The sequence below is a fragment of the Prionailurus bengalensis genome, chromosome C1, assembly GCF_016509475.1.
Source record: "Prionailurus bengalensis isolate Pbe53 chromosome C1, Fcat_Pben_1.1_paternal_pri, whole genome shotgun sequence".
Lineage (NCBI taxonomy): Eukaryota > Metazoa > Chordata > Mammalia > Carnivora > Felidae > Prionailurus > Prionailurus bengalensis.
In genome coordinates this window covers 97,599,882-97,627,840 of record NC_057345.1, presented here as the reverse complement: position 1 = coordinate 97,627,840, position 27,959 = coordinate 97,599,882, and the positions used below count along the sequence as shown (strand labels likewise).

General features: G+C 39.3%; 2 protein-coding genes across 2 annotated transcripts in view; both read left to right on the top strand.

Moving 5' to 3' along the window:
* Positions 1 to 22,657, top strand: part of PTPN22 (protein tyrosine phosphatase non-receptor type 22) — a 60,000-nt gene extending 37,343 nt beyond the window's left edge. Inside the window, exons 13-21 of the mRNA XM_043575880.1 lie at positions 49 to 854; positions 3,066 to 3,149; positions 3,305 to 3,351; positions 5,816 to 5,843; positions 9,706 to 9,789; positions 10,043 to 10,158; positions 11,373 to 11,403; positions 16,238 to 16,315; positions 21,990 to 22,657. Of these exons, the coding sequence (XP_043431815.1) occupies positions 49 to 854; positions 3,066 to 3,149; positions 3,305 to 3,351; positions 5,816 to 5,843; positions 9,706 to 9,789; positions 10,043 to 10,158; positions 11,373 to 11,403; positions 16,238 to 16,315; positions 21,990 to 22,054 (1,339 nt within the window). The 3' untranslated portion in view covers positions 22,055 to 22,657. The remainder of the gene's footprint in view (positions 1 to 48; positions 855 to 3,065; positions 3,150 to 3,304; positions 3,352 to 5,815; positions 5,844 to 9,705; positions 9,790 to 10,042; positions 10,159 to 11,372; positions 11,404 to 16,237; positions 16,316 to 21,989) is intronic.
* Positions 22,658 to 24,289: 1,632 nt separating this feature from the next.
* The window catches only part of RSBN1 (round spermatid basic protein 1), a 47,447-nt gene continuing 43,777 nt past the window's right edge, over positions 24,290 to 27,959 (top strand). Inside the window, exon 1 of the mRNA XM_043575879.1 lies at positions 24,290 to 25,019. Within this exon, the coding sequence (XP_043431814.1) occupies positions 24,314 to 25,019 (706 nt within the window). The 5' untranslated portion in view covers positions 24,290 to 24,313. The remainder of the gene's footprint in view (positions 25,020 to 27,959) is intronic.

Below are 27,959 nucleotides of genomic sequence, written 5' to 3'. Positions count from 1 at the left end.
GCCTCTTTGGGGTGCTGCGGTACCATCATTGCTTTCTTTTTGTTTCAGTGGCATAAAAGAAGCAAACATGGTGAAGCAACAGAATAAACAAAAGATAAGGCTGAAAAGTGCAGACGCTTCTTCCTTTGGCCCCAGGACTCCTGAAATAAGTGAAAAGGAAGGGTTAGTTTTACACCCTGCTGAACAGAGCAGTTCATTTGACATTTTGGAGCTAAATTGTGGTTGTAACAAAAATGCTGACACAACCGTGAAATGGGAGCCAAAGGCATTTCCAATAGTTGGGGAGCCTCTTCAGAAACATCAGAGTCTAGACTGGAGCCCCATTTTGTTTAATTCCAAACCTGCAAATGTAGCAGGGGGATATTTCAACTCAAAGGGGCGGATAACGCGGACCAAATCAACTTCCTTTGAACTGATGCAGCAAAGAGACACCAAGGAGCTGGATATCAAGGAGAATGTTTTGTGTTTGGAACCTCAACCGCACAATTCTCCTCTTGGGCGGGCTCGAAAAGCGATGCACGTTTCTTCAGCAGAACTGAATTATTCACTGCCATCTGACTCTCGGCGCCAAACGGGCAATGCCTCTAATGCAAAGCAGCAGGACTCTAGTGCTGTTCAGGTGCATTCTTACATGTCCTTGGAAGATCCTTTTTTTTCATCATTGTCACCAAGTAGCACTGGTTCTAAGATGTCTCTTGATTTACCTGAGAGGCCAGATGGAACCGCTATACCTCGTTCTCCACTGCCCGCGTCCTCCACAACCCTCTTCTCTTGCTACAATTCACATGATTCTTTAGCACTGAGTTCTCCAACTGGTCACCCTCCACCCCTGGACCAAGAGACAGCAGTAGTCGGTAAAGTATTTCTGAAAGTGTGTATAACATTTTAGATTTCACTTTGTTTCTATAGAAGATTTGGTTTCTTCTCATCCCTGCACACCCCTCCCCTCGTTTTTCTCTGCTTCTTTCTCCTTCTTCCTTCTCCTCCTCAAAGAAGGAAATTTGGCATCCATTGACATCCATTCCAGAAGTGTTTTAATGATGCGGTAAGTTAAAAAAAAGGCAATAACAAACATGTAATGGTTGATGAAACAGGCAGCAGAGGAGGCAGTCGGATCTATGCCAGTCAGAGTGCCTGCAAAGAAGGCAATCCTTATTTCTTGAAATGTGTGTGAGAGGTCCACAATTTACCCTTAATATGCAGAAACAACTTCCAAAGGAACAGCAGAAAGGATTTGATCAACAGTACCACGTGGTCACTGGGGATTCTTATTACACTTTTTCTTTTTCTGTCTTTCTTTTTAAAAAAAAAAATTTTGAGACAGACACAGAGCATGAGCAGGTGAGGCGCAGAGAGAGGGGGAGACATAGAATCTGAAGCAGGCTCCAGGTTCTGAGCTGTCAGCACAGAGCCCGACGCGGGGCTCGAACTCACAAACTGCAAGATCATGACCTGAGCCGAAGTCGGTCACTTAACCAACTGAGCCACCCAGGCGCCCCTCTTTTTTTTTTCTTTTTTTTTAGTATATTTATTTGTTTTGAGAGAGAGTGCAAGTTGGGTGGGGCAAAGAGAGAGAGAGAGAGACAGAGAGACAGAGAATCCCAAGCAGGTTCGGCACTGACAGCGTGGACTCTTTGGTGGGGCTCCAACTCACAAACTGTGAGGTCATGACCTGAGCTGAAACCAAGAATCGGACACCCAGGCACCCCAAACGTTTTCATTTTTTTAAAAAAGATTTTATTTTTTTTAAGTAATCTCTACACCCAACATGGGGCTTGAACGCACAACCCCGAGATCAAGAGTCTCATGTTCCACTGGCTGAGCCAGCCAGGTGCCCCCACTTGGGATATTTATTGCACAATCATGTGGCTACACTGAGTTAAACAGATAGCTAAGAACTGAATTCTCTTACGTAGGAGTTGGAAGAGGAGGACCTGATTTCTTGCTGTTCTTGTGTAATAACTTAGTAGATGAGAATGTGTAGTTAGTATCCTGTGTGGGCCTTTAATCTTATATACACCTTTACGTTCATACTTTCTCACTTTTTTAATTCTAGATTTTTGCAAATTCGTATTATTTTTGTTTTATTGAGTGGTTTGAAAGTAGAAGTAAATATCCTGTTAGAGATGACTAGAATAGCTTGATATGAAAGAATGTGAAGAAAAGAGCAAGTGTGACTCTACAGGTATATTATCAGAAATTTATAAATAACATTTTATGTGAATAGGAAGTAGAGAAAGCTTTTTTTCCTATAACGTTATTTATTATATAGTTTTTAATAGATGTGTGTATATGGTATATGTAGCTTTGTAACAAAAATGTTTTATCTGGATTTAGTTCCTTCTCTGATTATTTTATATACTTTGATCTTGTTTTATAATTTAAAGGATTTTTTTTTTTTTTTTTTTTTTAAAGATACCCACAGCATCTTAGACTTCTCTGAGTACCATCAGTAAAAACAAATCTTAGCTTTAGGGATTGTAGTGGCATTGACATGTGTGCCACCTGGCGGCAGTTTCTTGTAATAGCATTTGAATTTTTCTATACCAATTCTGAATTTTTCTACAGAAAAATAGAAAACGATGTTACACCATCGTTTTGTAAAAAGGAAAAGAAATACTTATTCTTTATTGTAGAATAAAGAACGGATACTAACACATTTATAACTCTACCTACTCTGTCACTGAATCCTTGGCATGTTTCAAAGTGCTAGATCATCCTTTATTGTATATTCTATGTAAAACAAAAGGGTTGTATGGAAAACAGTTCAAAACTTCCTGAATCAATATAACGTTTTATATTTTCTTGACTGGTACTCAGTGACTCAATCAAAATATTTTTGGGCTTTTAAAAAAATTGTAAATTTTGAAGCAACAGCAAAACCTCCTGGGTTTGCAACTTAAATAAAATGGGAGAATTTATCTTGCTATCCCCTTGAGTAAACACATACCAGCTCAACTGTTGTAGCGATGTTTGATGGAATTTACATTGCGATTAGAACGTAAGAATTTCCTTTGGATTTTTCTAATTAAAAATTATGATTATATTTCTGACATTTTGGATAGCAACTTCTCCAAGGATAGATGATGACATTCCCCCTCCACTTCCGGAACGGACACCTGAATCTTTTATTGTGGTGGATGAAGCCGGTGAGTACGGTTGAGTTAAGTGTAAATTAAAGTGTGGATTAACTGGATTACCTCTCAGGTCCTGTTGATGGTCTGTGTGCTATTGCTAAGTAACATTTGCTTTCTAAAAGAATGACAACACTCCTAAGAATTGGACCATATTTACTTTCTTTCAGGAGAATTTCCACAGACTGTTCCCAAATCCTTATCTTCAGCTGTGAAGGTAATAATTGGAACATCATTAGAATGCAGTGGAACATCTGAGTCAAAGAAATCTGATGACTCTGTGAGACTTAGACCAACTAAGGTCGATAAGTTTTTTTTTTTTCCTACTCATTTGGATTCAACAGACTGTAGTCCTACTTCCTGTATTTTTAGCACCTATCCACTCAGTAAGCACTAAGCAGTACTACTTGTAAAGCAACGTGCTAGAGGATGTGGGAATAAAAAGATGTATGAGACACAATTATTGGGGCGCCTGGGTGGCTCAGTTAAGTGTCCAACTCTTGATTTCGGCTCAAGCCATGATCTCACGGGTTTGTTCGAGCCCCATGTTGGGATCCATGCTGACAGCACGGAGCCTATTTGGGATTCTCTCTCCCTCTGTCTCTGCCCACCCCCACAAATAAATAAATTAGCATTAAAACAAAGACACAATTATTGCCCTTAAGAAACTTACAGGTTGGAAGTGACTAAGGATGACTTAGTGAAAGAGGAAATATTTGAGCTGGTTCCCGAAGGACAGTTAAAGCAAAAATAAATGTTTTGTAAGTAGGTAGCTTGTTCCTAGTAGTCATTTGGTAGGCTGTATTATGTTAGCTGTGATATCATAGGGTAGAGAATAATTTTTTGAATGACACGTCCATATTACTTAAGATAAAGTTTTTGGAATAATGCTCCCCACTTCTGGAAGAAAAACCTACACTTCAGTAATCTGTTGTGCATTTATATATTCTATGAACCAACTACCTTAAAATTTCAGAGATCAGAGAAGTAATTAACTAAACAAACATTTCAAAGTGCCTACAACTGCAATGCTGGCAGGCAAATATTCTCTATCTTTTTAATTACACTTTGAATTTATTAGTAATTATTATTGTTAATAATCTGTCCACATGTAATAAATAGTCTTTATCTTAACAACTCCTAGAGCCAAAACAATCACTCCTTTTCTAATGTCATGAAGTAGTTTCAATTTCAACAATTTACCTCCCGTTAAATTTCCTGGGAAATGTGCTGAATAGGAAGGAACTAAATTTAAAAAAAGGATCAATTTAAGACCAATTACTGTGACATATAAAAATCACTGTAAGGTTTGGAAGGGGATACTTGCAAACGATATATTTGATCAGGGGTTAATATCCAAAATATATAAAAAACTTACACAATTCAACACCAAAAAAACCTCAAATAATCTAATTTAAAAATGGGCAGAAGACATGAATAGACATTTTCCCAAAGAAACATAGAGATGGCCAACAGACACATGAAAAGATGCCCAACATCACTAACCAGCAGGGAAATGCAAATCAAAATCGCAATGAGCTATCACCTCACACTAGTCAGACTGGCTAAAATAAAAAAACACAAGAAACAAGTATTAGTGAGGATATAGAAAAAAAGGAACCCTCGTGCACTGCTGGTGGAAATGCAAACTGGTGCAGCCACTGTGGAAGACAATATGGAGGCTCCTCAAAAAGTTAAAAATAGAATTTCCATATGATCTAGTAATTCCACTACTGGGTATTTACCCAAAGAATATGAAAATGCTAATTCAAAACGATATATGCACCCATATGTTTACTGCAGCATTATTTACAATAGCCAAGATATGGAAACAACCCAAGTGTCCACCCATAGATGAATGGATAAAGAAGATATCTACTGGGTATTTCTGGGTATTTACCCAAAGAATATGAAAATGCTAATTCAAAACGATATATGCACCCATATGTTTACTGCAGCATTATTTACAATAGCCAAGATATGGAAACAACCCAAGTGTCCACCCATAGATGAATGGATAAAGAAGATATCACACACACACACACACACACAGGAATATTATTTAGCTATAAAAAAGAATGAGATCTTGCCATTTGTGACAAAAAAGAGGGTATTATGCTCAGTGAAATAAGACAGAGAAAGACATATGATTTCACTTATACGTGGACTTTAAGAAGCAAAACAAACAAGGAAAAAAGAGACAAACAGAAAAACAGACTCATAACTATGGAGAACAAACTGGTGGTTGCCAGAGGGGAGGAAAGTGGGGAGATGGGTGAAATCAGTGAAGGGAATTAAGAGTATACTTATCTTGATGAGCACTGAGTAATGTGTAAACTGTTGAATCATTATATTGTGCACCTGAGACTACTATAACTCTGTATGTTAATTATACCTGAGGTTTAAAAAAGAATAAAACATTTTTAAAAAATTCATAAGCTGGCTTTGAAAAAAAAGAAAAAGAACAAAGAAATTTACAAAAAGAAAATAGAGCACTGTAAGAGTTAAGGATGCCTTTTCATAATTCAGTGAGTGCATTCATATATTTGTAAAATAGGATCATTTCGTAACTGTCTCTGGAGGTATATGAAATATGATTTCAAAAATGTCTTTTATGGCTTTGAGTTTGTAAATTTGTGTATCTATCCTTCTTTCACTTTTCCTTTCTTTCTTTTTTTTAGAGTGTAAAACTGCGGAGTCCCCAGTCAGGTAAAAAAATTTCCCTTGGCTTTAGATGACATTTAGCCCTAAGAATTTATACTATAGGAATGACTCATTAAGTTTAGGGTAATTCACCTCAGGAGATGACATAGTTCCCATAATAGCTACCACTATTTATTGATTTATTTCTGATTTTCCCAGGCTAGGAGTTTTGTTTTGTCAAGGGCAAGGTAAACACAGGGTTTTAGAATTCTGTTCCTTCATATATATTCCTCAGAAAAAAAACAAAACCTCTTTCAGATAGAATCTCTTAAAGCTGTGAAGCATTTCTGTTTTATAGGCTTTACCATTGTTAGAAATGGGATTCTTTAGATCTTTAACTTGCTGTGCTTTTCCAGTACTTTCTTGAGCTTCGCTTGTTTCATACATCGAATAACAACATCCACAGCTAACATTTACTGGGCATTGATAGGTAGTTTATATACATTATAAGACGTGGTAGTTGCCCTTAACATATTTATTCATATGAACATATTATTTAAATATGCATAGGTTGTTTAACATTGAGATTAATGAGCACGGGCTTTGGAGTCGGAGAGGCTTTAGTTCAAATCCTTAGCCTACCAGTAGTTATCAAGATGCATAACCTTGGTTAAATTATATACTTCTTTATTGATTTTTCTCATGTATAAAATGAGGATAAAAGGACTCATTTCTTAGAGGATTTTTGTAAGAGTTAAGTGAGATAATGCAGAAAGAGCTTTTAACAGTGGTTGTCAAATAGTAAGCTCTCGTTAAATGTTACCTATTATCATTTTTATTAGATAATTACTAAATGAGCAATTCCTAAGTAAGCTCAGTATGCTTTATACAGTGTTAGAATAGGCAGGATGTATAAGAAAGGGTACTGTTTAATGTTTATATGCAAATTGGGTAGACAAAATTGATACTTGGAACCATTAACTGATAATCTGTGTGGCACTGATTATAATCACCAGGAGTCTGGAAAAAGGGGAGGTATCACTGGAGTGGTTAGGAAAGGCTTCACTGAGTAGAAAAAAGAAACTTAAGAATATAGTTAGAGGAAAAAGGAGGGGATCAGGGTAACATTCCAGGAGCAGGGATTGGGATAACATTGATTTCAAAGGTGGCAATAAGCATTATGAGCATAGAGAAATGGTGAGGTTAATTTAATTGCACTAGAGGATCTATTTGGGAAATATGGAAATAAATTTGGATGGATAAAATGTGGAAAGATTGTAAAGGATTTTATTTAATTCTGAAGGAATTTTTTAATTAAAATTTTTTAATGTTTATTTATTTTTGAGAGAGAGAGAGAGAGAGAGAGAGAGAGAGAGAGAGACAGAGTGCGAGCAGGGGAGGGGCAGAGAGAGAGGAACACACAGAATCCGAAGCAGGCTCCAGGCTCTGAGCTGTCTGCACAGAGCCTGATGTGGGCTCACCGGCCTTGAGATCATGACCTGAGCCACAGTCAGCTGCTCAACCGACTGAGCCACCCAGGCGCTCCAATTCTGAAGGATTTTTTTTAAATGTTTATTTATTTTTAAGACAGAGAGAGATAGAGCATGGACAGGGGAGGGTCAGAGAGAGAGGGAGACACAGAATCTGAAATAGGCTCCAGGCTCTGAGCTGTCGGCACAGAGCCTGACGTAGGGCTCGAACCCACAAACCATGAGATCATGACCTGAGCCGAAGTCGGATGTTTAACCGACTGAGCCACCCAGGCATCCCCCAGTTTTGAAGGATTTTAAAGTTAGACAGATGAAATATCCAAGTCAAGGAAACCTATACAGAGGGAAAGCCGATTCACGGTAGCCAATCTAATCCAGGAAGAATGGGGAGTGACTGCTAAATGGGTACAGAGTTTCTTTTTAGGGTGATGAAAGTGGTCTGGAAATAGGTAGTGGTAATGATTGCATAGCACTGTAAATGCACTGTCATTAATGGCAAATTTTGTTATGTGTATTCTATCATACACACATAGAGCTAGGCAGAAGAATTTCAGTTTAATGCGACAAGTAATAAGCATTGTAGGTTCTTCATCAGGGTAGAAATAAGATGAAAATGGTATTTTAGGAAGATATATGGCAGGATATCATTCACTGAAAGTTAGTTTTAGTTCTCAGTGTGTTCCCTAATGGCAAGCTGGAAGATGATAAGCGATTTCAGGGTAGTTATCAAATATTTATTAAGTGCCTACTATATGCCAGGGATTGCACTAGGAGCTGGAAATAAGCAGTGTACTTTATTTTGCATATCATCCAGCGTATAAGAAATAAACAAGAGAACTTGATTTAGAGACAAATCCTAAGGCTAAAGAACCCAAAGACTAGAGACAGGTAAAACTCTAGCCTTGAACCACATTTTCATTTTCTTTCTTTTTTTTTTTTTTTCAACGTATATTTATTTATTTTTTTGGGGGGGGGGGACAGAGAGAGACAGAGCATGAACGGGGGAGGGGCAGAGAGAGAGGGAGACACAGAATCAGAAACAGGCTCCAGGCTCCGAGCCATCAGCCCAGAGCCTGACGCGGGGCTCGAACTCACGGACCGCAAGATCGTGACCTGGCTGAAGTCAGACGCTTAACCGACTGCGCCACCCAGGAGCCCCCACATTTTCATTTTCAAAAGACACTACTATACGGGGCGCCTGGGTGGCTCAGTCGGTTAAGCGGCCGACCTTGGCTCAGGTCATGATCTTGCGGTCTGTGAGTTGGAGCCCCGCGTTGGGCTCTGTGCTGACTGCTCAGAGCCTGGAGCCTGTTTCAGATTCTGTGTCTCCCTCTCTCTCTCTGACCCTCCCCCGTTCATGCTCTGTCTCTCTCTGTCTCAAAAATATATAAACGTTAAAAAAATTAAAAAAAAAAAGACACTACTATAATTATACTCAGTACTGTATGATATTATACACCATTTGTATCTTTAAGCCTCACTTTGTGGGAAAATAGCTCTATTATTTAAAATTCTTTACAGCATGGAAAATCTCAAACACATTTTAAACATACCATAATAGCATTATCACACCAATGGAATGAACAATAATTCGTTAATATTAATCTAATATCCAGATTTTATTCAATTTTCTCAAATTGTCTCAAAAATGTTTTTTTACAGTTGGTTCATTTGAATATGGATTCAAAGACTACACACTGCATTTGGTTTATAGATTTGTTAAGTCTTTTAAAATCTGTAACAGTTTTCCTTCCTTTTTATATTTTCTCATGCCATTCATGGGTCATTTGTCAAAGACTGCAGATATTCCAGATTTCCCTGTTTGTATTCTCATGGTTTTATATAGCATGCTACTCTATCCCCAGGATTCTATGTAAAATGGTAGTTAGAACTAGAAGCTTGATTAATTTTAAGTTCAATTTCTTTGGAAGAATACTGTTCTCTTCCCCCCCCCCCTTTTTAAAAAATGTTTATTATTTTTGAGAGAGAGAGACAGCATGGGGGAGGGGAAGAAAGAGGGGGGAGAGAAAGGGGAGGGGGGAGGGCAGAAGGTGGAGGGAGGGGAAGGGGGGGGACAGAGTATCTGAAGAGGGCTCTGTGCTGACAGCAGAGAACCTGATGCATAGCTCAAACTCATGAACGATGAGATCATGACCTAAGCCTAAGTTGGATGCTTAACCAGTTGAACCATCCAGGTGCCCCTGGAAAAATACTTTTCTACGTGAGCTAAAAGTTTTTCATGAATCATAGTCTCCTTGGCTAAAAAACTAGAAGAACAAAATTCTTGAGGTTCCAGTTATTGTTTGGTCATTTTTTATTTGCTTGTTGTGGGTTAATATTGAAAAGTTGGAAAAGTTATACAACACCAAAAAGGGATTTTGACTTATAACTTTTGGTTGATGGATTTGTTTTGTTTTGTTCGTATTCTCTTATCACAGATCTACATCAAGATCGGTCTTCTCCTCCCCCACCTCCACTCCCTGAAAGAACCCTGGAGTCCTTCCTTCTTGCTGACGAAGATTGTAAGTGGAAGTACATTCCTCTCAAAAAAGCTATAAAAATGAGACTTCTAACAGATTAACAATAAAATAGGACCTAAATTGAAAAGGCATAAAGAATGGTTAAACAAGAGAAAAATAATACATTAAAAAAAAAAAAACGCCAAAATGTATTGTAAAAATAATGCATAAAAAAGCAAAGCTAAGAATTACCGAATATATACCTATACATAGGCCAAAGGCTTAAAAAGCTATGTAACAAAACATTTTTTTTAAGGTATGCAGGCTCAGTCTATACGGACCTATTCTACTAGCTGTCCTAACACCATGGAAAATTCAACATCTTCAAAGCAGACATTGAAGACTCCTGGAAAAAGTTTCACAAGGACTAAGGTAAAGAAGATGGGAGTTTTAAGAAACATGCCAAAGGCTTTCCATTTCTGACGGTGTTCATACCCTCCAGCTTTCCCCTGCTGCCAGAATCAAGAGGGAAACTAGATTATTTATAAGAGCAGCTGATTTGGAAAGACAAGACTGATAATCATTAGGGGAACTGATTAAATAAATCATAAATCAAAGTATATGCATATAATGAAATACTATATAGCTAAAAAAAAGAATGAGGACTCTGTCAGTGTATTTATATATAATTTATTAACTTTTCTTTAAAAGGTAGAAAATATGGTCTATGTTTGTAATATGTGTTCATAAGAGACTCTGGAAAGATACATAAGGAACTAACAATAATGTTTATCTGTGGGGGGAGTGTTAGAAACTGGGTGGATGGAGAACAAAGATGGGAGCATTTTTACTACCATATTTTGAATCATAAATAAATGACTTATTTTCAAAAATTTAAACAGAAATTGTCCAAAAAATAAGGTATTAAATATGTATTATATAGAAGAATACAGTTTCATTATGTATTAGGAAAACAGAAATATCATAAAGGATATCTACCTGCCATTGAAAAGACTACAGGTAATCTACAGGTAATCTCCTATCTGAGAAACAACATGAAAATATAAAAAGAACAAAATACCATGGAACAGATTAAAATAAACATGCTGAGGCAATGTGAAGAAAAGAAGAAATCTGGGCAGGTTCCTGGAATAGATAAGTTAGAGACTTCACCCTCAAGGAGGCTGAGTGGGTTTTCTGAGTGGAGGGAGAAGGAAGTGGTATGGTAACAGTATGGAGTAGACCTTAGTAAATTTAGTTGGGGATACGTTTAGCAAAAGTTCTCGGCTAGAATGGGAATGGCTGTGTATCACAGCTATCTTCAGAAGCCATTGAGGATTCTGGAACGGTCCTAATAAAGAAGAGAAGTGGAAACTCCCATCTTTTTCCTCTGATATTTTGAGAACATTCTTTCGAAATACATAGGGGGATTCTTATGGAGGTGGGAAAAATGGCAAGACAAAATCAAGTGGAGGCTTTGCACTGAATTCAAATAACAAGGTGGAAAAATAATTTTGTGTGTTTTGAAGGCTATTTTTAAGGAAATTAATCCTTTTGACTGCCGTCTGTATTTCTACTTGATTAAAGTATTTTGGATTTCACAGGAAAACAAGAGAAGACTAACGTTTCCCTTTTCATTTTTGTAGAGCTTGAAAATTTTGAGAAACATGAAAAAGAGTAAGTTTCTTTATACTTGTTTTTTAGAATACATACACCGCTTCCACAATTGTGTAGTTTCCCCTTATATAACCACTCTGGGAAAAAATTAACATTATTGTTCCTATACAGGGCCTTGCTGGAGCCCTGCGTATCAGACCAATCACCTCTAGGCCTTGTACTGTGCTAGGCTCTACAATGGTAATATTGGAAGGGAGTAAGGAGGGGGGAGGGGTTTCTGTTTAACAGACAGGAATAATAATACGATATTTGGCACTTTCTACCCATCCTAAGATGCTGTCATGCAAGTGTGTTATTTAAAATTCCTAGCAGTCTAACCTCAGATGTATTTTCTTTGAAAATAGTCACAGCAAAGCATATTGTGAAACAAATGTGTTGATTTAACGAAACAAGCAAAGTATTGACACATTACCATTTTTGCCAAGTATTATTAGCAATAAAAGTCTGTTGCTTATTTTTTTTTTTTGCTATATTGTAATGAAAACAAAACTGAAAAACTCCTGAAACTGTGGGAAACTGATTATCTTAGAAATCCTTATTTACAACTAAAAGCATATAAAGCATTGTGATATACTTTTTATAAATTTGATCCACTTGGTCAGTCATCAAGGACCCAACAGCTATTTGGTATTATACTGGTGTTAGAGGGAGGGACAAAGAGCACTGAGAAAACATGATTTATGGTATCGCCTATATAAGAAGGCTTATAGCTGAATCTAACTCATTTCTTCTGAGTTTTTACTCTACTTCCCTGTCAATAGACTTGTGCTCACCTGCTTTCATTGACACCACACCTGATCTTGGAAGTGAACAGATTTCTCACCTACGATGGCTAAAATATGATTGGGAAATATACTCTTTCCTCTAATGTGAGTCAAAAGAGAATTTAAACATTTCGGAGGAAATTGTAGTATAAAACAGGGGAAATAAAATAGCCCAAAGCAAAGAAGTGACGGACTTGAATAGCTAGCCAGTTTGAAGAGCTTAGCTTACGAAACACCCAATTTTCTTTCTTAAGAAAAAAAAAAAAAAAGAAAAGAAACTCTTTATATAGCTCCAACCCTATCTTGGGGATATCAAACAAAGACACAGACACTTCAGGTAAATTTAGGTTGGCATAGATTCAGTATGTGGTGAGATACTCAGAGACTCTGAGTATTATTTCTGAGTAAGACCTCCCAGATCATTCTCTAGGTCTAGGCTAATTTCAGTTTCTCAGCTGCCTTTATCCTCTGGTCTTTTGTCCTTAAATGAAGAACTGGCCCTTAAAATATCTGACCCTTAAAACTGATCCTGAAGCTTGGGATGTATCTGCCTGTACTTGGGAAAAATGTCCTCTTCCCCTTCCAGATGGTTTATGACTCTTGAATTCCAGATGTTCTCCCTTTGGCCTGGATCTCCAACTGGTCTGTAGTTAAAGCTGGTCCTAATTTTGATAAAGTAACGATTCTTCACCTATTGTTTTAAGCTAGCATTTAAACGTAGTATCCATTCATTGGCTGAATATTCACTGAGTGCCTACTAAGTGCTAGGCATTCTGTAAGGCACTGGGTATATGATGGTATATAGGTATCGGGCTATCCCTCTGTGGAACTTAAGTCCAGTTAGGGATTCAGACATTAAACAAGTAAATTCACAGATACATGCATAATAATGCATGGTGATGGATGCTGTGCAGGAAACCAAGAGGGTAATTATGAGAGAGAATAACAAAGGGGATCTATTTTAGAACGAGTGGTCCAGGAGGCCCTTTCTAAGTAATGATTAAACCTGAGACATGAAGGAGCAGCCAGCCAGGAGAAAAGTGGGGAAAGGACCCCTCCAGATAGAGGGAGTAGCAAACGTAGAAGCTCTCGAGCGTGGGTTTGGTGTGTTGTAGGAACTGAGAGGAAGCCATCATAGCTGCAGGGTATTATGAGGAGAGAGCAATAAAGTGTGGTGACTGATAAGATGGTGGTGGTGGGGGAGAAGGTAGTTAAACCCTTATGGGTCATGTTAAGTAGTTTAGAGTTTATTGTAAGTGCAATGGTTGAAGAGCTTTAAGCGGAGATGTTACATGAGCTGTTTTTTTTCTCTTTTTTATAAAGTTTATTTATTTTGAGAGAGAGAGAGAGAGCATAGGCGTGTGTGTGCACGGGCGAGCACAAGTAGGGGAAGGGCAGAGAGATCGGGGGAGAAACAGAATCCCAAGCAGGCTTGGTGCCACCATTGCGGAGGTCAAACCCACCAACTGTGAGATCATGACCTGAGCCGAGATCAAGACTCCCACCCCCAACCGACTGAGCCACCCAGGTGCCCCACATGATCTGTTTTTTAAAAAGATCTTTCTGGCTGCTGTGTGGAGAGTGAATCATAGGGTGACAAAAATTAAAGCTATCAACCATGATGCCTGATGCCTACTTTTGGTGGGAAACTTTTAATTCCTCAGATACCCTTCAATTGCAAGTGATAGAAAACCCAACTTAAGCCAGCTGAAGCAGAAGAGGGGAATTCGTTGGCCTGTAACCAAGAGCTCAAATGATATAATCAGGACCCAATCTCATTCCATATCTCCACCTTTGTTTTACTCTGTGTTAGCTCATTCATAGGCAGGCTTTTACCATGTGGTTTCAGGCTTATGATGGAAAAAATGAGCTGTTTCCTGGTTGCTCAAGCAATAGTCCGATGACTAGTGCTGCTGATTGGGCCTGACTGTGTTGGTTTGGTTCATTTGTCCAACCTTGAACCAATTATTGCCAGTATATTCTGATTAAGCAGAATCAGAATGGACACTGACCAGTAAGGAATGAGGTCAGACCTAACTGCTATGATCATGGCAATGTACCAACTGAAAATTAGCCCTAGTCATAGGTCAGTTCCTTGATCTAATGGTAGAATCAACTTCACCAGAAGTATGGAAGCTGAAAATTGGGCTGGGGTGGTTTCCTAAAGAAAAACTCAAGCTCTGTTATCAGAAGAAGGAAGAATTAACGCTGGGCAGGCCAGCATAAATATATCTGTGACATGATACAATTCTACTGAAGCTGCCATAGGAAAAAAACAAGATATTTCATTAAATGAAAAAAGTAAATTGGGGCACCTGGGTGGCTCAGTCCGCTGAGTGTCTGACTTCAGCTAAGGTCATGATCTCACGGTTCGTGAGTTCCAGCCCCGCGTCGGGCTCTGTGCTGACAGCTCAGAGGCTGGAGCCTGCTTCGCATTCTGTGTCTCCCTCTCTCTCTGCCCCTCCCCTGCACACGCTCTGTCTCTCTCTCTCTCAAAAATAAAGAAACATGAAAAAAAATTTAAAACAAAAGAAAAAAGTAAATTATAGGATAATCAGTCTTGTTTATATAATAGCCTAATAACAAAACTATGTACTTACAAGTATATCAAGTTCAACCACATGGCATGCCATTTTCCAAAAACAAAAAGCAAACAAACAAACAAAAAAAACAAATTGTGGCAAGCCAGTATGCAAAGCAGCAATTCCCTTTGATATATCTATTTGCAGAATCTTTCGTCTCCTGTTATAAAAAAAGACAATACTCCCTCCTTTTGGTGTAATTGTTTTCTTTCTGAAGGATGTATACAGCTCTCAGCTCATATGCATTATGGTGATGATTGATATGTCCTCAACTTTCTTACCTTCATGCACATCTTATGCATGTCTCTATCCTCAGCGCCTAGCCCAATGCTTGGCACATAAAAGATATTCAATAAATACATATTTTAATAGAATCTGATTGAAATTCATTATGTCCCACAGGGCTTCATACTCAAGTACTCCCACGGAGAGGGAGGTTTTTCTCAAATTGTAACATTAGCCATGTGTTTACAAACATAGATGCAGTCCTCACGCTGCATACTGAAAATGTTGAAAACCAAAAAAGGGTGACTCTTTAATAATTTCTCCCTAATCATATGCTGTTTTTACACAAAGTTTTATAGAAAGTTTATACAAACCTGAAATTATTATTTTTTTTCACTGCTAGATAGTGCACGTGCAAAATGTGGACGATGTGAAAACTGGAGTGTTTTTAAAATTGGGCAGAAATTGATACATGAATATATTAGGGTGCTGGGAAGAGAAACATTTTTTATTTTATTTTTTTTAGTGTTTTATTTATTCTTGAGAGACAGAGCACAAGCAGGGGAGGGGCAGAGAGAGAGGGAGACACAGAATCCAAAGCAGGCTCCAGGCTCTGAGCTGTCAGCACAGAGCCCAAAGCGGGCCCGAACTCATGGAACGTGAAATCATGACCTGAGCCAAAGTCGGACGCTTGACTGACTGAGCCACCCAGGTGCCCCGAGAAACATATTTTTAAGCCTATCTATTAGTAGCTAACGTAGCAAAACAAAGCGATATAATAATGTTTTGGGGAGATTCTGGGCCTCTATAATGGGAAAAAGGTAGGCTGGAGAGTGAAGATATTCCAGGAGTAAAGGATGCTATAAGAAAAACCACAGATGAAGTCATGTGGAAAACAAATGATTTAAAAGTGTCTTAAGAGTGATGAGTGCAAAGTAAAATGAAATCAAAAGCCACAATTTGAATCCCCCCCAAAGCTGTTTCACAATGTAATGGATGTTATTCCTGAATACTCTGGTGATTTTCTTTAGTGTTGGGCTTTACTATACAATCTGTTTGCAAAGAAAAGATACCCCCTCCCCCACACACAGAAGAGTTAACCCATTTGTAAGTAAGCATCTGTATTTTGTGGTATTTTATAGTAATATGTTAATTTGGGAGTCTTAATTACTTTGGAGGAAATATTTCAAGTTACGTGTTCTGATAAACAGTAATCAGAGTTTGTCTTCATCTTTTCCCTTACATTTTTTCTTTTGATTCTAGGTGTCTCTAATTCTTCTCCAGCAAACAAGCCTGCAGACTCTGTTCAGTCAAATCATTCCAGCTCCTTTCTGAATTTTGGTATGTGTGTTATTTTCCAGCACAGTTTAAAAAAAAATGTTTATCTTGTAGTATGAACTTTAAATAGGATTCAAGGTTGATATATAGGTCCTTATATCTATATTTTTTCCATGCAATTTATCTTTTTATTTTTGACCTTAGCTACCTCTTAACATCTTACCTAGGATGGAATTGCCTAGGATAGCAAAAAATAAAGCTAGGTAACCACATGACTATGTTGCCATGTAGTAAATGAATGTGACTAGCCAAATGAAGAAATTCTGAGATGCTGTGAGACTCTAGTTCATATCTAATCAAAGTTATAAAAAATACATGTGTGGTCATAAGAACAACACTTGCCATCTAATTTTATAGAACTCGTTCTATAGTAGGGGCTGAAGCATAATCCTGGCAGTTTAAAGGAATTGTTTGCCCCACTGTCCCTAACTATAAACTATAAACCTAAAATGATAATTTTATGGGGTGCCTGGGTGGCTCAGACGGTTAAGTGTCTGACTTCGGCTCAGGTCATGATCTCATGGTTCATGGGTTTGAGCCCCACATCAGGCTCTGCGCTGACAGCTCAGAGCCTGGAGCCTGCTTGGATTCTGTGTCTCCCTCTCTCTCTGCCCCTCCCCAGCTTGCACTCCTCTGTCTCTTAAAAATAAACATTAAAAAAAAAAAAAGAAAAAAATGATAATTTTATATTATTTTAAGCATCCTATTATTCTATATGACATAAATTCATGATACTATGTAAGATAGTATCACATATACTATAAATATTTGTAAGGAATGTAGTAATTAGTGTAGGCTATAATTACTAAAAATTTTTACCCAAAAAGCAGACCTCCCTCCCCCTCCCCCAGGAAAGGATCTGGGAGCCCCCATGGTACCCTGGGACAAGACCTTGAGAACTGTTGCTGTGTGGTATTGTCCTTATTTGTATGGTCAGAATTGGGTTGCTGCCACATCCAGATTGCAGGTAGCAAGAAGATAAGAGAAAAATATGTAAGAGGTGAGATCTCCTCTTCTGGTCTTGAGGTATCGGCCTGGAAGTGGCAACATCGCGTCAGCTCACATTAGCTTGAGAATTTGGACATATGCTACATCTAAATTGCAAGAGTAGCTGGGAAAAGTAGTAACACTGGGTGGGCAGTTGCTGAAATACAATTCTATTCCTGAAGAACCAAGGAAAGGTTCTGGTGGACAGGTAGCAATCCCTGGCCACACCTGGATTATGGTCTCCATTTCACCTTGGCAAAATATCAACTAGAATCTCTGGATACATTTTTTGGGCTGAAAAATTTTATTTGGGGGCACCTGGGTGGCTCAGTTGGTTTGACTCTTGGTTTCAGCTCAGGTCATGATCTCACAGTTTGAGGTTTGAGCCCTACATCGGGTTCTGTACTGACAGCTTGGAGCCTGCTTGGGATCCTCTCTCTCCCTCTCTCTACCGCCTCCCCCACTAGCGCCCTCTCTCTCTTTCAAAAATAAACATTAAAAATCTTTATCTAGATTATATTGTCTAAGGTTTACAATGTTAGAGAAAAAGAAGTTACTATTCTTTTTTTGTTTAATTTTTTTTTTAACGTTTATTTTTGAGACAGAGAGAGACAGAGCATGAACAGGGGAGTGGCAGAGAGAGAGGGAGACACAGAATCTGAAACAGGCTCCAGGCACTGAGCTGTCAGCACAGAGCCCGACGCGGGGCTTGAACTCACGGACCATGAGATCATGACCTGAGGCGAAGTCAGACGCTTAACTGACCAAGCCACCCAGGCGCCCCAAAGAAGTTACTATTCTTATGAAATCATTTAGTTAAAAAATCCATACAGATTATCATATACCCCATGAAAAAAACACACAAAACTTTGTCTGGAACACAAATGTTCCCTTCCTTCCTTCCTTTCTCTCCATCAGTGATACCACTTGAGTAACTCATGACCCATCTAACTTTACAACAATCTGTGATCTAATATGAAGATAAAATATTGAAGAGCTGCCTCCATAATATATTTCTTCTCAGATATGCTTAGATTTGAATATTTACTTACTTAAAAAGCACAACTCTTTCACTGGCTCTTTTTTGTGTGTTTTTTAACGTTTATTTATTGTTTTGAGAGACATAGAGAGACAGAGCACAAGTTGGGGAGGGGCAGAGAGAGAAGGAGACACAGAATCCAAAGCAGGCTCCAGGCTCTGAGCTGTCAGCACAGAGCGCAACGCGGGGCTCAAACCCACGAACCGCGAGATCATGACCTGAGCCGAAGTTAGATGCTTACTTAACTGACTAAGCCACCCAGGTGCCCCCTTTTTTCTTTTTAATGAAGCAATATAAATTGTAGTAATAATTTACATACAAAAGTTTTTAATTTTGAATAAAAATTCTGTTTATAAACATTTTTATTTTTTCTGAATTGGCCTACATGCAAAAAAAGGTAGCTTGCTGGGGCACCTGGGTGGCTCAGTTGGTTAAGTGTCCAACTTTGGCTCAGGTCATGATCTCGCCATTTCTGAGTTCAAGCCCCATGTTGGGCTCTGTGCTGACAGCTCAGAGCCTGGAGCCTGCTTGGGATTCTGTGTGTGTGTGTATCTCTCTCTCTCGCTCTCTGCCCTTCCCCCGCTCATGCTCTGTCTCTCAAAAATAAAATAAACAGTAAAAGAAAAAAAAGGTAACTTGCTATTGTTCTAAACTATTCAGAATTGATCAGTGAAAAAGACTGAATGCAGGTATTTCTTTCAGGTTTCCGATACTTGGTACTTACATATTACGTTCTTACTTCTATTCTCAGTTTACTTGGGTTGCAGTCAAGCTACCTGGACTGAATGGATGAGTTTGTGACTATTTGTGTGAAGCTATTTAACCTGAAATATTCTTCCTTCTATTTTCTTTTTTATCACTCAGAGGAGTAAAATGTATATGCACTTGGCTGTGTGCCTCTCCCCCAATTTTTTTATCATCACCATTATTAAATTTAATATTGGTAGTTTTCTTGTTTTTATCTTCTTCTTTTCCATACTCACCTTTTCTTCTAGTTCTGGTATGGTTTTTTTTTTTTTTTTTTTTTGGGGGGGTTTCTGATTGAAGCAACACTTGAGTGTTTATGATGTGCCATGCATTGTGCTGGATGCTTTAAGAAATATCTCATCTGACCTTTTCATCAGTTCTGTAAGGTGTACAATACCCACAATTTTGGAAGATGATGGAATTAAAGGTTTAGGAATATTTTTAGTTTTCCATGTTCTGTTCTCCCCTTGCATTTCAAAGGTTTCATTGTTCAATTTGAGTGCCTAAAGTTGTTAATTTTCAGAGTGCCTTGAAAATATACCTTCATCACAGAAAAGTCCTATGTTGCTAAAGTGATAAAGAGCCGATGTTATCAACCTGCAAATCTTTTTGAAAGGATCCAGAAACAATTTTCATTGGTTCTGCACAATTTCCTTGTCCTCCTTCTTTTGAGGAGAGAGAGGGGGCAGAGAGGAATGTTTGAAGGAGACAGATAAATAAAAGTGATTACTTTAGCTTTTCACGATTGTTTATTAGTTTATTTCCCTAAGCTCTTCAAACAATATCTTAGTAAATTGAGGGCTTTCTGGGCCGAAGTAGAAACATACCTGAGTTTTTTTGTTTTTTGTTTTTTTTGGGGGGGGGGCACAAGTGAGCGAGGAGCAGAGAGAGAGAGAATCCCACAAGGGGCAGAGAGAGAGAGAAAGAGAGAGAGAAAAGTGGGGCTTGTGCTCACCTGAACGGGGGTTCGTGCTCACCAGATGTGGGACTTGAACTCACGAACTGTGAGATCATGACCTCAGCTGAAGTCAGATGCTTAATGACTGAGCCACAAAGGTACCTGAAATATGAGTGAGTTTAATATAATTTTGTAAAGCAATAGTGCTTATTTTTCTGAAATTGAAATTTCCCAGTTTTTTTTTTTTATGTGTGGTAGGTGAAAAGATGTAGACATAGGATATTACTTAAAAAAACTAAACAATTCAAAAATGGGCAAATGACTTGAAAAGACATACTTCTGGAAAAAGACAGATGAATGGCCAACAGGTGTGTGCAAAGATGCTAGATATCATGGATCATCAGGGAAATGCAGAGCAAAACCATAGTGAGATATCACTTCACATGTGTCAGAATGGCCATTGTCAAAGAGACAACAGACAAATGTTTGCTAGGCTGTGGAGAAAGGAGAATCCCATACATTGTTGTATGGATGTGAACTGGCGTAGCCATTACGGAAAACAGTATGGAAGTTCCTCAAAACATTGAAAATAGATCTATTACATGATCTGGTAATCCTACTTCTGGGTATCTATCTAAAACAAGTGAGATCCTTACCTCAGAAGAGGTATCTGCACCTCATGTTCATTGCACCATTATTTACAATACACAAGACATGGAAACAACCTAAGTTTCCACTTGACAGATGAATGGATAAGGAACATATGTTATATATACATTTCATATATATATATATATATATATGCATATTATTCAGCCATAAAAAAGAAGGAAATCCTACTGTTTGAGACAACATGAATGAAACTTGGGGGTATTACACGAAATGAGATAAGTCAGAGAAAGACAAATACTGTATGTATCACTTATATGTGGAATCTAAAAAAGCTAAACTCACAGAAATATACAGTAGAATGGTGGTTGCCAGGGGCTGGGGGAAATGAAGAGATGTTGGCCAAAAGGTACAAACTTCCAGCTGTAAGATGAGTAAGTTCTGGGGGTCTAACATACAGCATGGTAATTATATATTTAACAGTACTATATTCTATACTTGAAAGTTAAGAGTAAATCATAAATGTAATCACCACAAAAAATGGTACTTATATGAGATGGAGGTCTTACCCAGCCTTAATGTGCTAATCATTTCATAATATATACATGTACCAAATTATCATGTTGTATACCTTAAATTTAACATGTTACATGTCAATAATATGTCAGTAAAACTGGGGGAAAAAAAGGGAGCCTGGTGGCTCAGTCGGTTAAGTATCTGACTTCGGCTCAGGTCATGATCTCATGGTTTGTGGGTTTAAGCCCCGCATGGGGTTCTCTGCTGTCAGCGTGGAGCCCACTTTGGATCGTCTGTCACCCTCTCTGCCCCTCCTCCGCCCTCTCTCTCTCTCTCTCTCAAAAATAAACACACATTAAAAAGAAACTTGGAAGAAAAGGATATTACAATCGATCCTTGAACAATTTGGGGAATAGGTATGCCCCCCTGACCCCCATGTAGTTGAAAATCTGCAAAAGTTAAAATTTCCCAAAACTTAACAACTAATAGCCTACTGTTGACCTGAAGTCTTATGCTTATCTTATATCTATCTATCTATCTAGATATCATATGCTGTATTCTTACAGTAAGCTAAAGAAAATGTTCAAGGGTCAACTGTATATGCTGAGTTACTAAAGATTGTTATAACCAGGGTTCTTCATCTAATTATTACCATTAGTAAATTTATAAGTGTTGTACAAATTTAAAATGTTATTAGTATTGTTATCATTTATGCACTAACTTAATTACTGTGCCTTTATAATCTATTATTAATTGATCAAAGATGCTGCCTAACGTTTTGAAAAAAAATCCATGTACTTGCATACATTATAACATGCTCTAAAATCTAAGTATTCATTTCTATATACTAAAAGACTTTTCCATTTTATTTTTGTTCCCAGGGTTTGCAAATCGTTTTTCAAAACCCAAAGGACCAAGGAAACCACCAGCGACTTGGAATATTTAACACAACTTTGGAATATAGCTGCAAGTGCATCTAGAAATAAAACTACTGGAATACTGCTAGCTAAAATAAGTGTTCCATATTTATAATTTCAACAATGAAGACACTGTAATGTTTAATAGCAATATTAGAAAAGCCATATTCAAAGAAGTGCCAGAAGTTTTACATTTTCATCTCATTTGCATTGGGTTGGAAACTGGAAATAAGTTTGTCACTTGGGATTATGTAGAGAATGCTGGATGAGAAAGTTTTAGAATGGACTTATTTTTCATTTTGGGAGTTATTTTTATTCTACTTAAGTAGAAACTTCAAAATATTTGTAAGAATTGGATCTCAACTGAATGTCTACATTGCCAGATTTTACAATAGCAAGTGTTTCACAAATCTGATTTGTGGTTGTGGCACAAAATGATACAAAATGACTGCTTGTGACAATGACTATTCCCTGGGAGTTATTTTTCCCTAAATGGAGTATACCTTGCACATCTTCCCAAAGGTGGAAAACCAGAGTAGTAAGAAAAGGAAACGTTATAATTAAGAGAATAAATAATAATGAAAATAATTTCATAATATATTTCAATAATGAAAATAAAAGAATGAAAATCATTTTTGTATTTGGATATACCAACTAACAGGATGTTCAACTACATCTCTGGTAAATTTTAACCAAAGTTCTTCAATTACCAAATCTAGAAGAATAATCAACAAAATCGTTATCTTTCGGTAGCATTTTCTTCATTTCAAAGGTCCTGTATAAACATGTGCAACTTACATCCAACCAATCAGAGGTACTACTAGTTTAAAAAATTTTATTGGGGGGGGGGAAGGTGAGGGAGGGGCAGGGAGAAAGACGGAGAGGGAGAGGGTGGGAGGGAGGGAGAGAGAGAGAGAGAGAGAGAGAGAGAGAGAGGGAGAGAGAGGGAGAGAATATTTAAGTAGGCTCCTGCTGTCACCGGGCTCTGTCTCACAACACTGAGATCAGGACCTGAGAGGAAATCAAGGGTCCCACGCTTAACCAATTGAGCTATCCAGGGCCCCTAAAAATTCTTCTACAAAATATTTTAAGAAAATCTGATTTTTCAAATCTAATTTTATGTAAAGATTCCCGAGTTCCCCTCATGATTGAACTTTTTTTTTGAAACTTAGAAAAGTTTAACTTTCAGAACCTAAAATACTCAAACAGCATTTGTTCTTTAATGTCTTTCATTACAAAGCCAGATGATAGCGCAAATTGATGAAATGTTAACTGTCTATTGAAGTACATTGCACGCAATAGGTGCACAATAAACTGTTTTGTCTTTAAGCTAACTTTACTGCAGTGTTCATTTAGCTGAATCCTCCAGGCACTACTGGCATTTCTGAGTACTTCATTGTAATCAATTATTTCCAAATATCTTTATCAAGGACCAAATATAGGAAGAGAATCTTAGGGAAAATCTAAAGCGCCGATGAAGTTGTGGATGAATTTCTGGGCAGCAACATTGGTGCACAGTGACGATTTTTGGACAGGTCTGCGGTAGACACATTTCTCAAATTTATGCAACCTTATACGTGGGACATGAAAAAAAAAATCTTCAAGAAGTTTAAAAACATGGGTTTTCTACCTAGGGACGGATTCAAAATAAATGACGGCCTCTACTTTCCAGGCATTAGAGGAGATGTGGCTCTAAGGCGAGGTGCGGCGGCGCTCACCAGGCTCCCGGGCAGTTCTCGCACCTGCCTTGTTACGCGGGTACCTGTAACCATGGCAATGCCCACGAAGAGGTTAAAACATGTCTTCACTGCAGCCCGGTTAGATTCTAAACCCAAATCGCCCTCGTTTTACGTATGACCAAGTTCCCCTTTCCTCTTCATTTCGTCGCTTGTCCAAGGATAAGAGGCCGGGGATTCCTCACAAAGGTTTTGAGAGGAACGAATATGAAATTGATAAGTACCTATGGAGCCCACCGACTCCGTGTATAATGACCAAGGGGGCACACACAGACGATAATGGGAACGCGCAGACAGACTTGAAAGCCACTAACATTGTCTCGGCCGTTAAGGCGGTTGGCGGCAACTCTCCGCCCAGCGGCGGTTGCGTCGCAGCCCGAAGCGTGACTCGGCGCACGCTCTCTTTCCGCTCCTCCACTCCCAGAGCCAGGGACGCGGCGGGAGCGCGGGGGAACTACCGCTCCCATGAGGCTCTGCGAGGCCCTGGGTGCTTTAAAATAGAGCTCACTCGGAGAGGCCTGCGGAGAAGCGCTGGGAACTGTCGCTTCCGGCATGTTCAGCTCCGGAGGAAGAACGGCCGAGAAGTGGAGGGCGGGGAAGAGACTCCAATGCCCAGCGGGCCGTGCGCGGGCGGCGCTTGCGCGATACGCGGACGGGGGGGCGGTCGGGCCATTTAAATGTGTGTTTGTGGGTGAAATGGCTGCGCAGGTCGGAGCGGTGCGCGTAGTACGGGCGGTGGCGGCGCAGGAGGAGCCGGACAAAGAAGGGAAGGAGAAACCCCATGCTGGGGTCTCGCCGCGGGGAGTGAAGCGGCAGCGCCGAGCGAGCAGTGGGGGTTCTCAGGAGAAGCGGGGGCGGCCGAGCCAGGACCCCCCTCTCGCTCCCCCTCACCGGCGGCGTCGCAGCCGCCAACATCCCGGGCCGCTGCCGCCAACGAATGCAGCCCCAACCGTCCCAGGCCCTGTTGAGCCTCTGCTCCTGCCGCCTCCGCCGCCACCTTCGCTGGCACCCGCCGGGCCCGCTGTCGCTGCCCCGCTCCCGGCCCCAGGCACATCGGCCCTCTTCACCTTCTCTCCTTTGACGGTGAGCGCGGCCGGGCCCAAGCATAAGGGCCACAAGGAGCGGCACAAGCACCATCACCACCGCGGCTCCGATGGTGACCCCAGCTCCTGCGTTCCGGGCGATCTCAAGCACAAGGACAAGCAGGAAAACGGGGAGAGAACTGGAGGGGTGCCTCTGATCAAGGCCCCCAAGAGAGGTGAGAGCAGGCGAACTACCCCGAGCTCGGGTTCTAGGTCTCCCTTAGGTCCGATATCCCGCCCCTTTAGCACTGAAAGACGCCAAACCCCTGCTTACCTCCTGCTGCTCTACTCCCTTAAGCCCACTGGGGTGGACCCTGGATTTCAAACCGTTGACACAGCCTGACCTACTTGAGGCTTCTCGTTTCGAGGCCGAGCTGTCAGTTACTAACCCCCTTACCCGGCTCTCCCTTCCCCACCCCCGCCCTTCACCCCCAGCCTTTACCAACGTTTGTTTTCAAATTCGCCAGGGTTTCCGCGCCGCGCGGTCCTTGGCGTGGGATTAGTAGCTGGGGTATTAAAAACTGCTTTTCTAAAGTAAAGGCTTGTCGCTAAAATCCTTTCTTCTTGTTTTCTTTTGTGGAAATCTTTAATATAAACTCTCCTCGGCTCCAAAATATTCACGGGTATGGTGTGGGGCTTTAATGAGTTTGAATTCTTAACACAGGTTCCTCGACTCAGGTTGCTTTAGTTTCTGCAAGGTAAAATATCAAACGTAGTTTATAGTGGTTCTTTTTTATCCGGAGGTGAAATAATTTTTAATTTTATGTTAATACTTCTCGATAGAGGGATGGGGAAGGTTTTCTGTCTTTTATGATCCTAGGAAATAGGACCAACCGTGCCTCTGAAAAGTGAGAAAAGTGAGAAACGTGCTGTAATGGATCGTTAGAAGGAAGAATTCCCGTTGCGATTTATTCTTTCTGGTACACAAAAAAATTGACAATTTATTTAATTCCAAGAGCCCACACTAAAGTCAAGAATACCGAACCCAGGAAATGTAGGACTACCTAATTAAATGTGGAAGCTAGAGAAATTAGGTTTACTAATATTGGTGTCTTCCTGTTCCCAAGTACATGGAACATTTATTTGTATTCTCCGCAGAAAGGAGGGGGTATGAAGTTTGAGTATACCGTGTGTTTGTATATGATTTCATATAGCTTGTTAGTTGTATTTCCTCAAGAAGATTTTAAGATGCTTATATAGTCGCATTGGGCCAGATGGGGTATTACATGTTAATGAACAAGTCTTTCAATGTAAAGTTTTCTGAGTCTTGGATTTCTTCCACGTACTTGGTCTTGACTCCAGTTTTTTGTGGTTCTACGTACAAATAGTGCAGTGTTTTGCAAATAATTGCTCAAAAAATACTTACTGAATTAAATCTTTCTAACTTTGGTGGTATCCAGGTGTTATTATCAGGAATAAAACTTGTGCCAAGCTGAGAGGAGTGCCAGTTTCCACCACCAATATGTGATGATCTTGTTCTCTTTTATTTCTCACCTCATTTCTTCTATGTGTGTGTTTTAACCACACAGATTTGGAGGGAATCTTAGAGATCATCCAATTTAAATTTGTATTGTGGAAGAGGAAACTGTGGCCCAAAGTAGTGAGGTGACTTGTCTAATTAAGTTACAGTTAATTAGTACCAAGTACAAACATTAAAAATTTTTTCTTTTAATGAATCATTGGCACCACAGGAAGTAGAACCCGGATCTCTTGAATCCCAGTTCAAGCGTCTTCCCCTAGCTGCATGTTGTTCCTTTCTTTTTTTATGCTATTTACTTTTCCCCTTTCCTTGCTTACTCCTTCCCTTTGCCTTGGAATCAGAATGACAGTAGCCAGCACCATCAAAAGTTTCTGACCTAGCCCCTTTTTATGGAGGGATGGTGGTAATTACATGTATAATAAACAACAGGGCGCTTCTCTGAGGACTCACAGGCCCAGTGTTCTTTAAAAAACAGACAAAAACAAACCTTTAACTCAGTGTTGTCTGACAGAACTTTCTCTAGTGATGGAAATGTTCTGTATTTGTGCTTGCTGTACAGTATGGTAGCCACTGGGCATATGCGGCTCTTGAAACAAGTTTTGAAGGCTTTTATGTGGCTGGTATGATTGAGGAATCTCATTTTAAATTTTATTTAATTCTGATTAACTTATTGGACAATGTAGCTTGAAGCATTTGTAATTTGTAGTTTGCCAATATGTGAAGAGGTGGGTTAAGGTTAGGATCGGGTAATTTAAACATCTTATCTTTTTTTGTTAATTGAAACACAGTAGGCATGTAATGTTATATTAGTTTCAGGTGTACAACACGATTCCCTATTTGTATATATTGCAGAAGGATCACCATAATAAGTCTAGTTTAAACATTTTAACTTTCTAAAAAAAATGTTTATTTTTGAGAGAAAGTGCCATGCAAGGGCACAGGGAGGGGCATAGAGAGAGAAAGAGAGAGAGAGAGAGAGAGAGAGAGGGAGAGAGAATTCCAAGCAGGCTCCACCCTGTCTGGGCAGAGCCTGGCTTGGGGCTTGAACTCAGAAACGGTAAGATCATGACCTGAGCCGAAATCAAGAGTGGGATGCTTAACCGACTGAGCCACCCAGACGCCCCTAAACGTTTTAGCTTTTGAATGAGGGACTGTTGGATTATATATTCTGCAGGGAAAGGGCTGTGTGGCCATATACACTGGAATGTAGGAAAAAGTATATCTTGTAGCCTTCTAGATACAAGATATACACTGGCATTTTAAAAGTTCTGAGAACCTTACAGAAAACAACCTGATTTACCCTTGTTTAATCCAGGCTTTTGCACACACTTTGATCGATACCTTTTTTTTTGGCTGAACATCTTTATATTTGTTACAGTGGTGTGGAGGAGGCATGCCTCTGGAGTCAATCTAAGTTTAACTTGTGGCTCTATTACTTACTGTTTGATCCTGGGCAAATTACTTTAACCTCTTTCAGTTTCCTGTCTGTACAAAGGGGTTGTAGTACTTCTTTTTACAAGGTTATGTAGATTAAATGGGGCAATATGTGGAAAGTACTTAAAACAGTATCTGGCTGATATTAGACACTTTTAAAACTGCCTTTTATCATACTTGGTCCTTGAAACAAGTCTAAGAT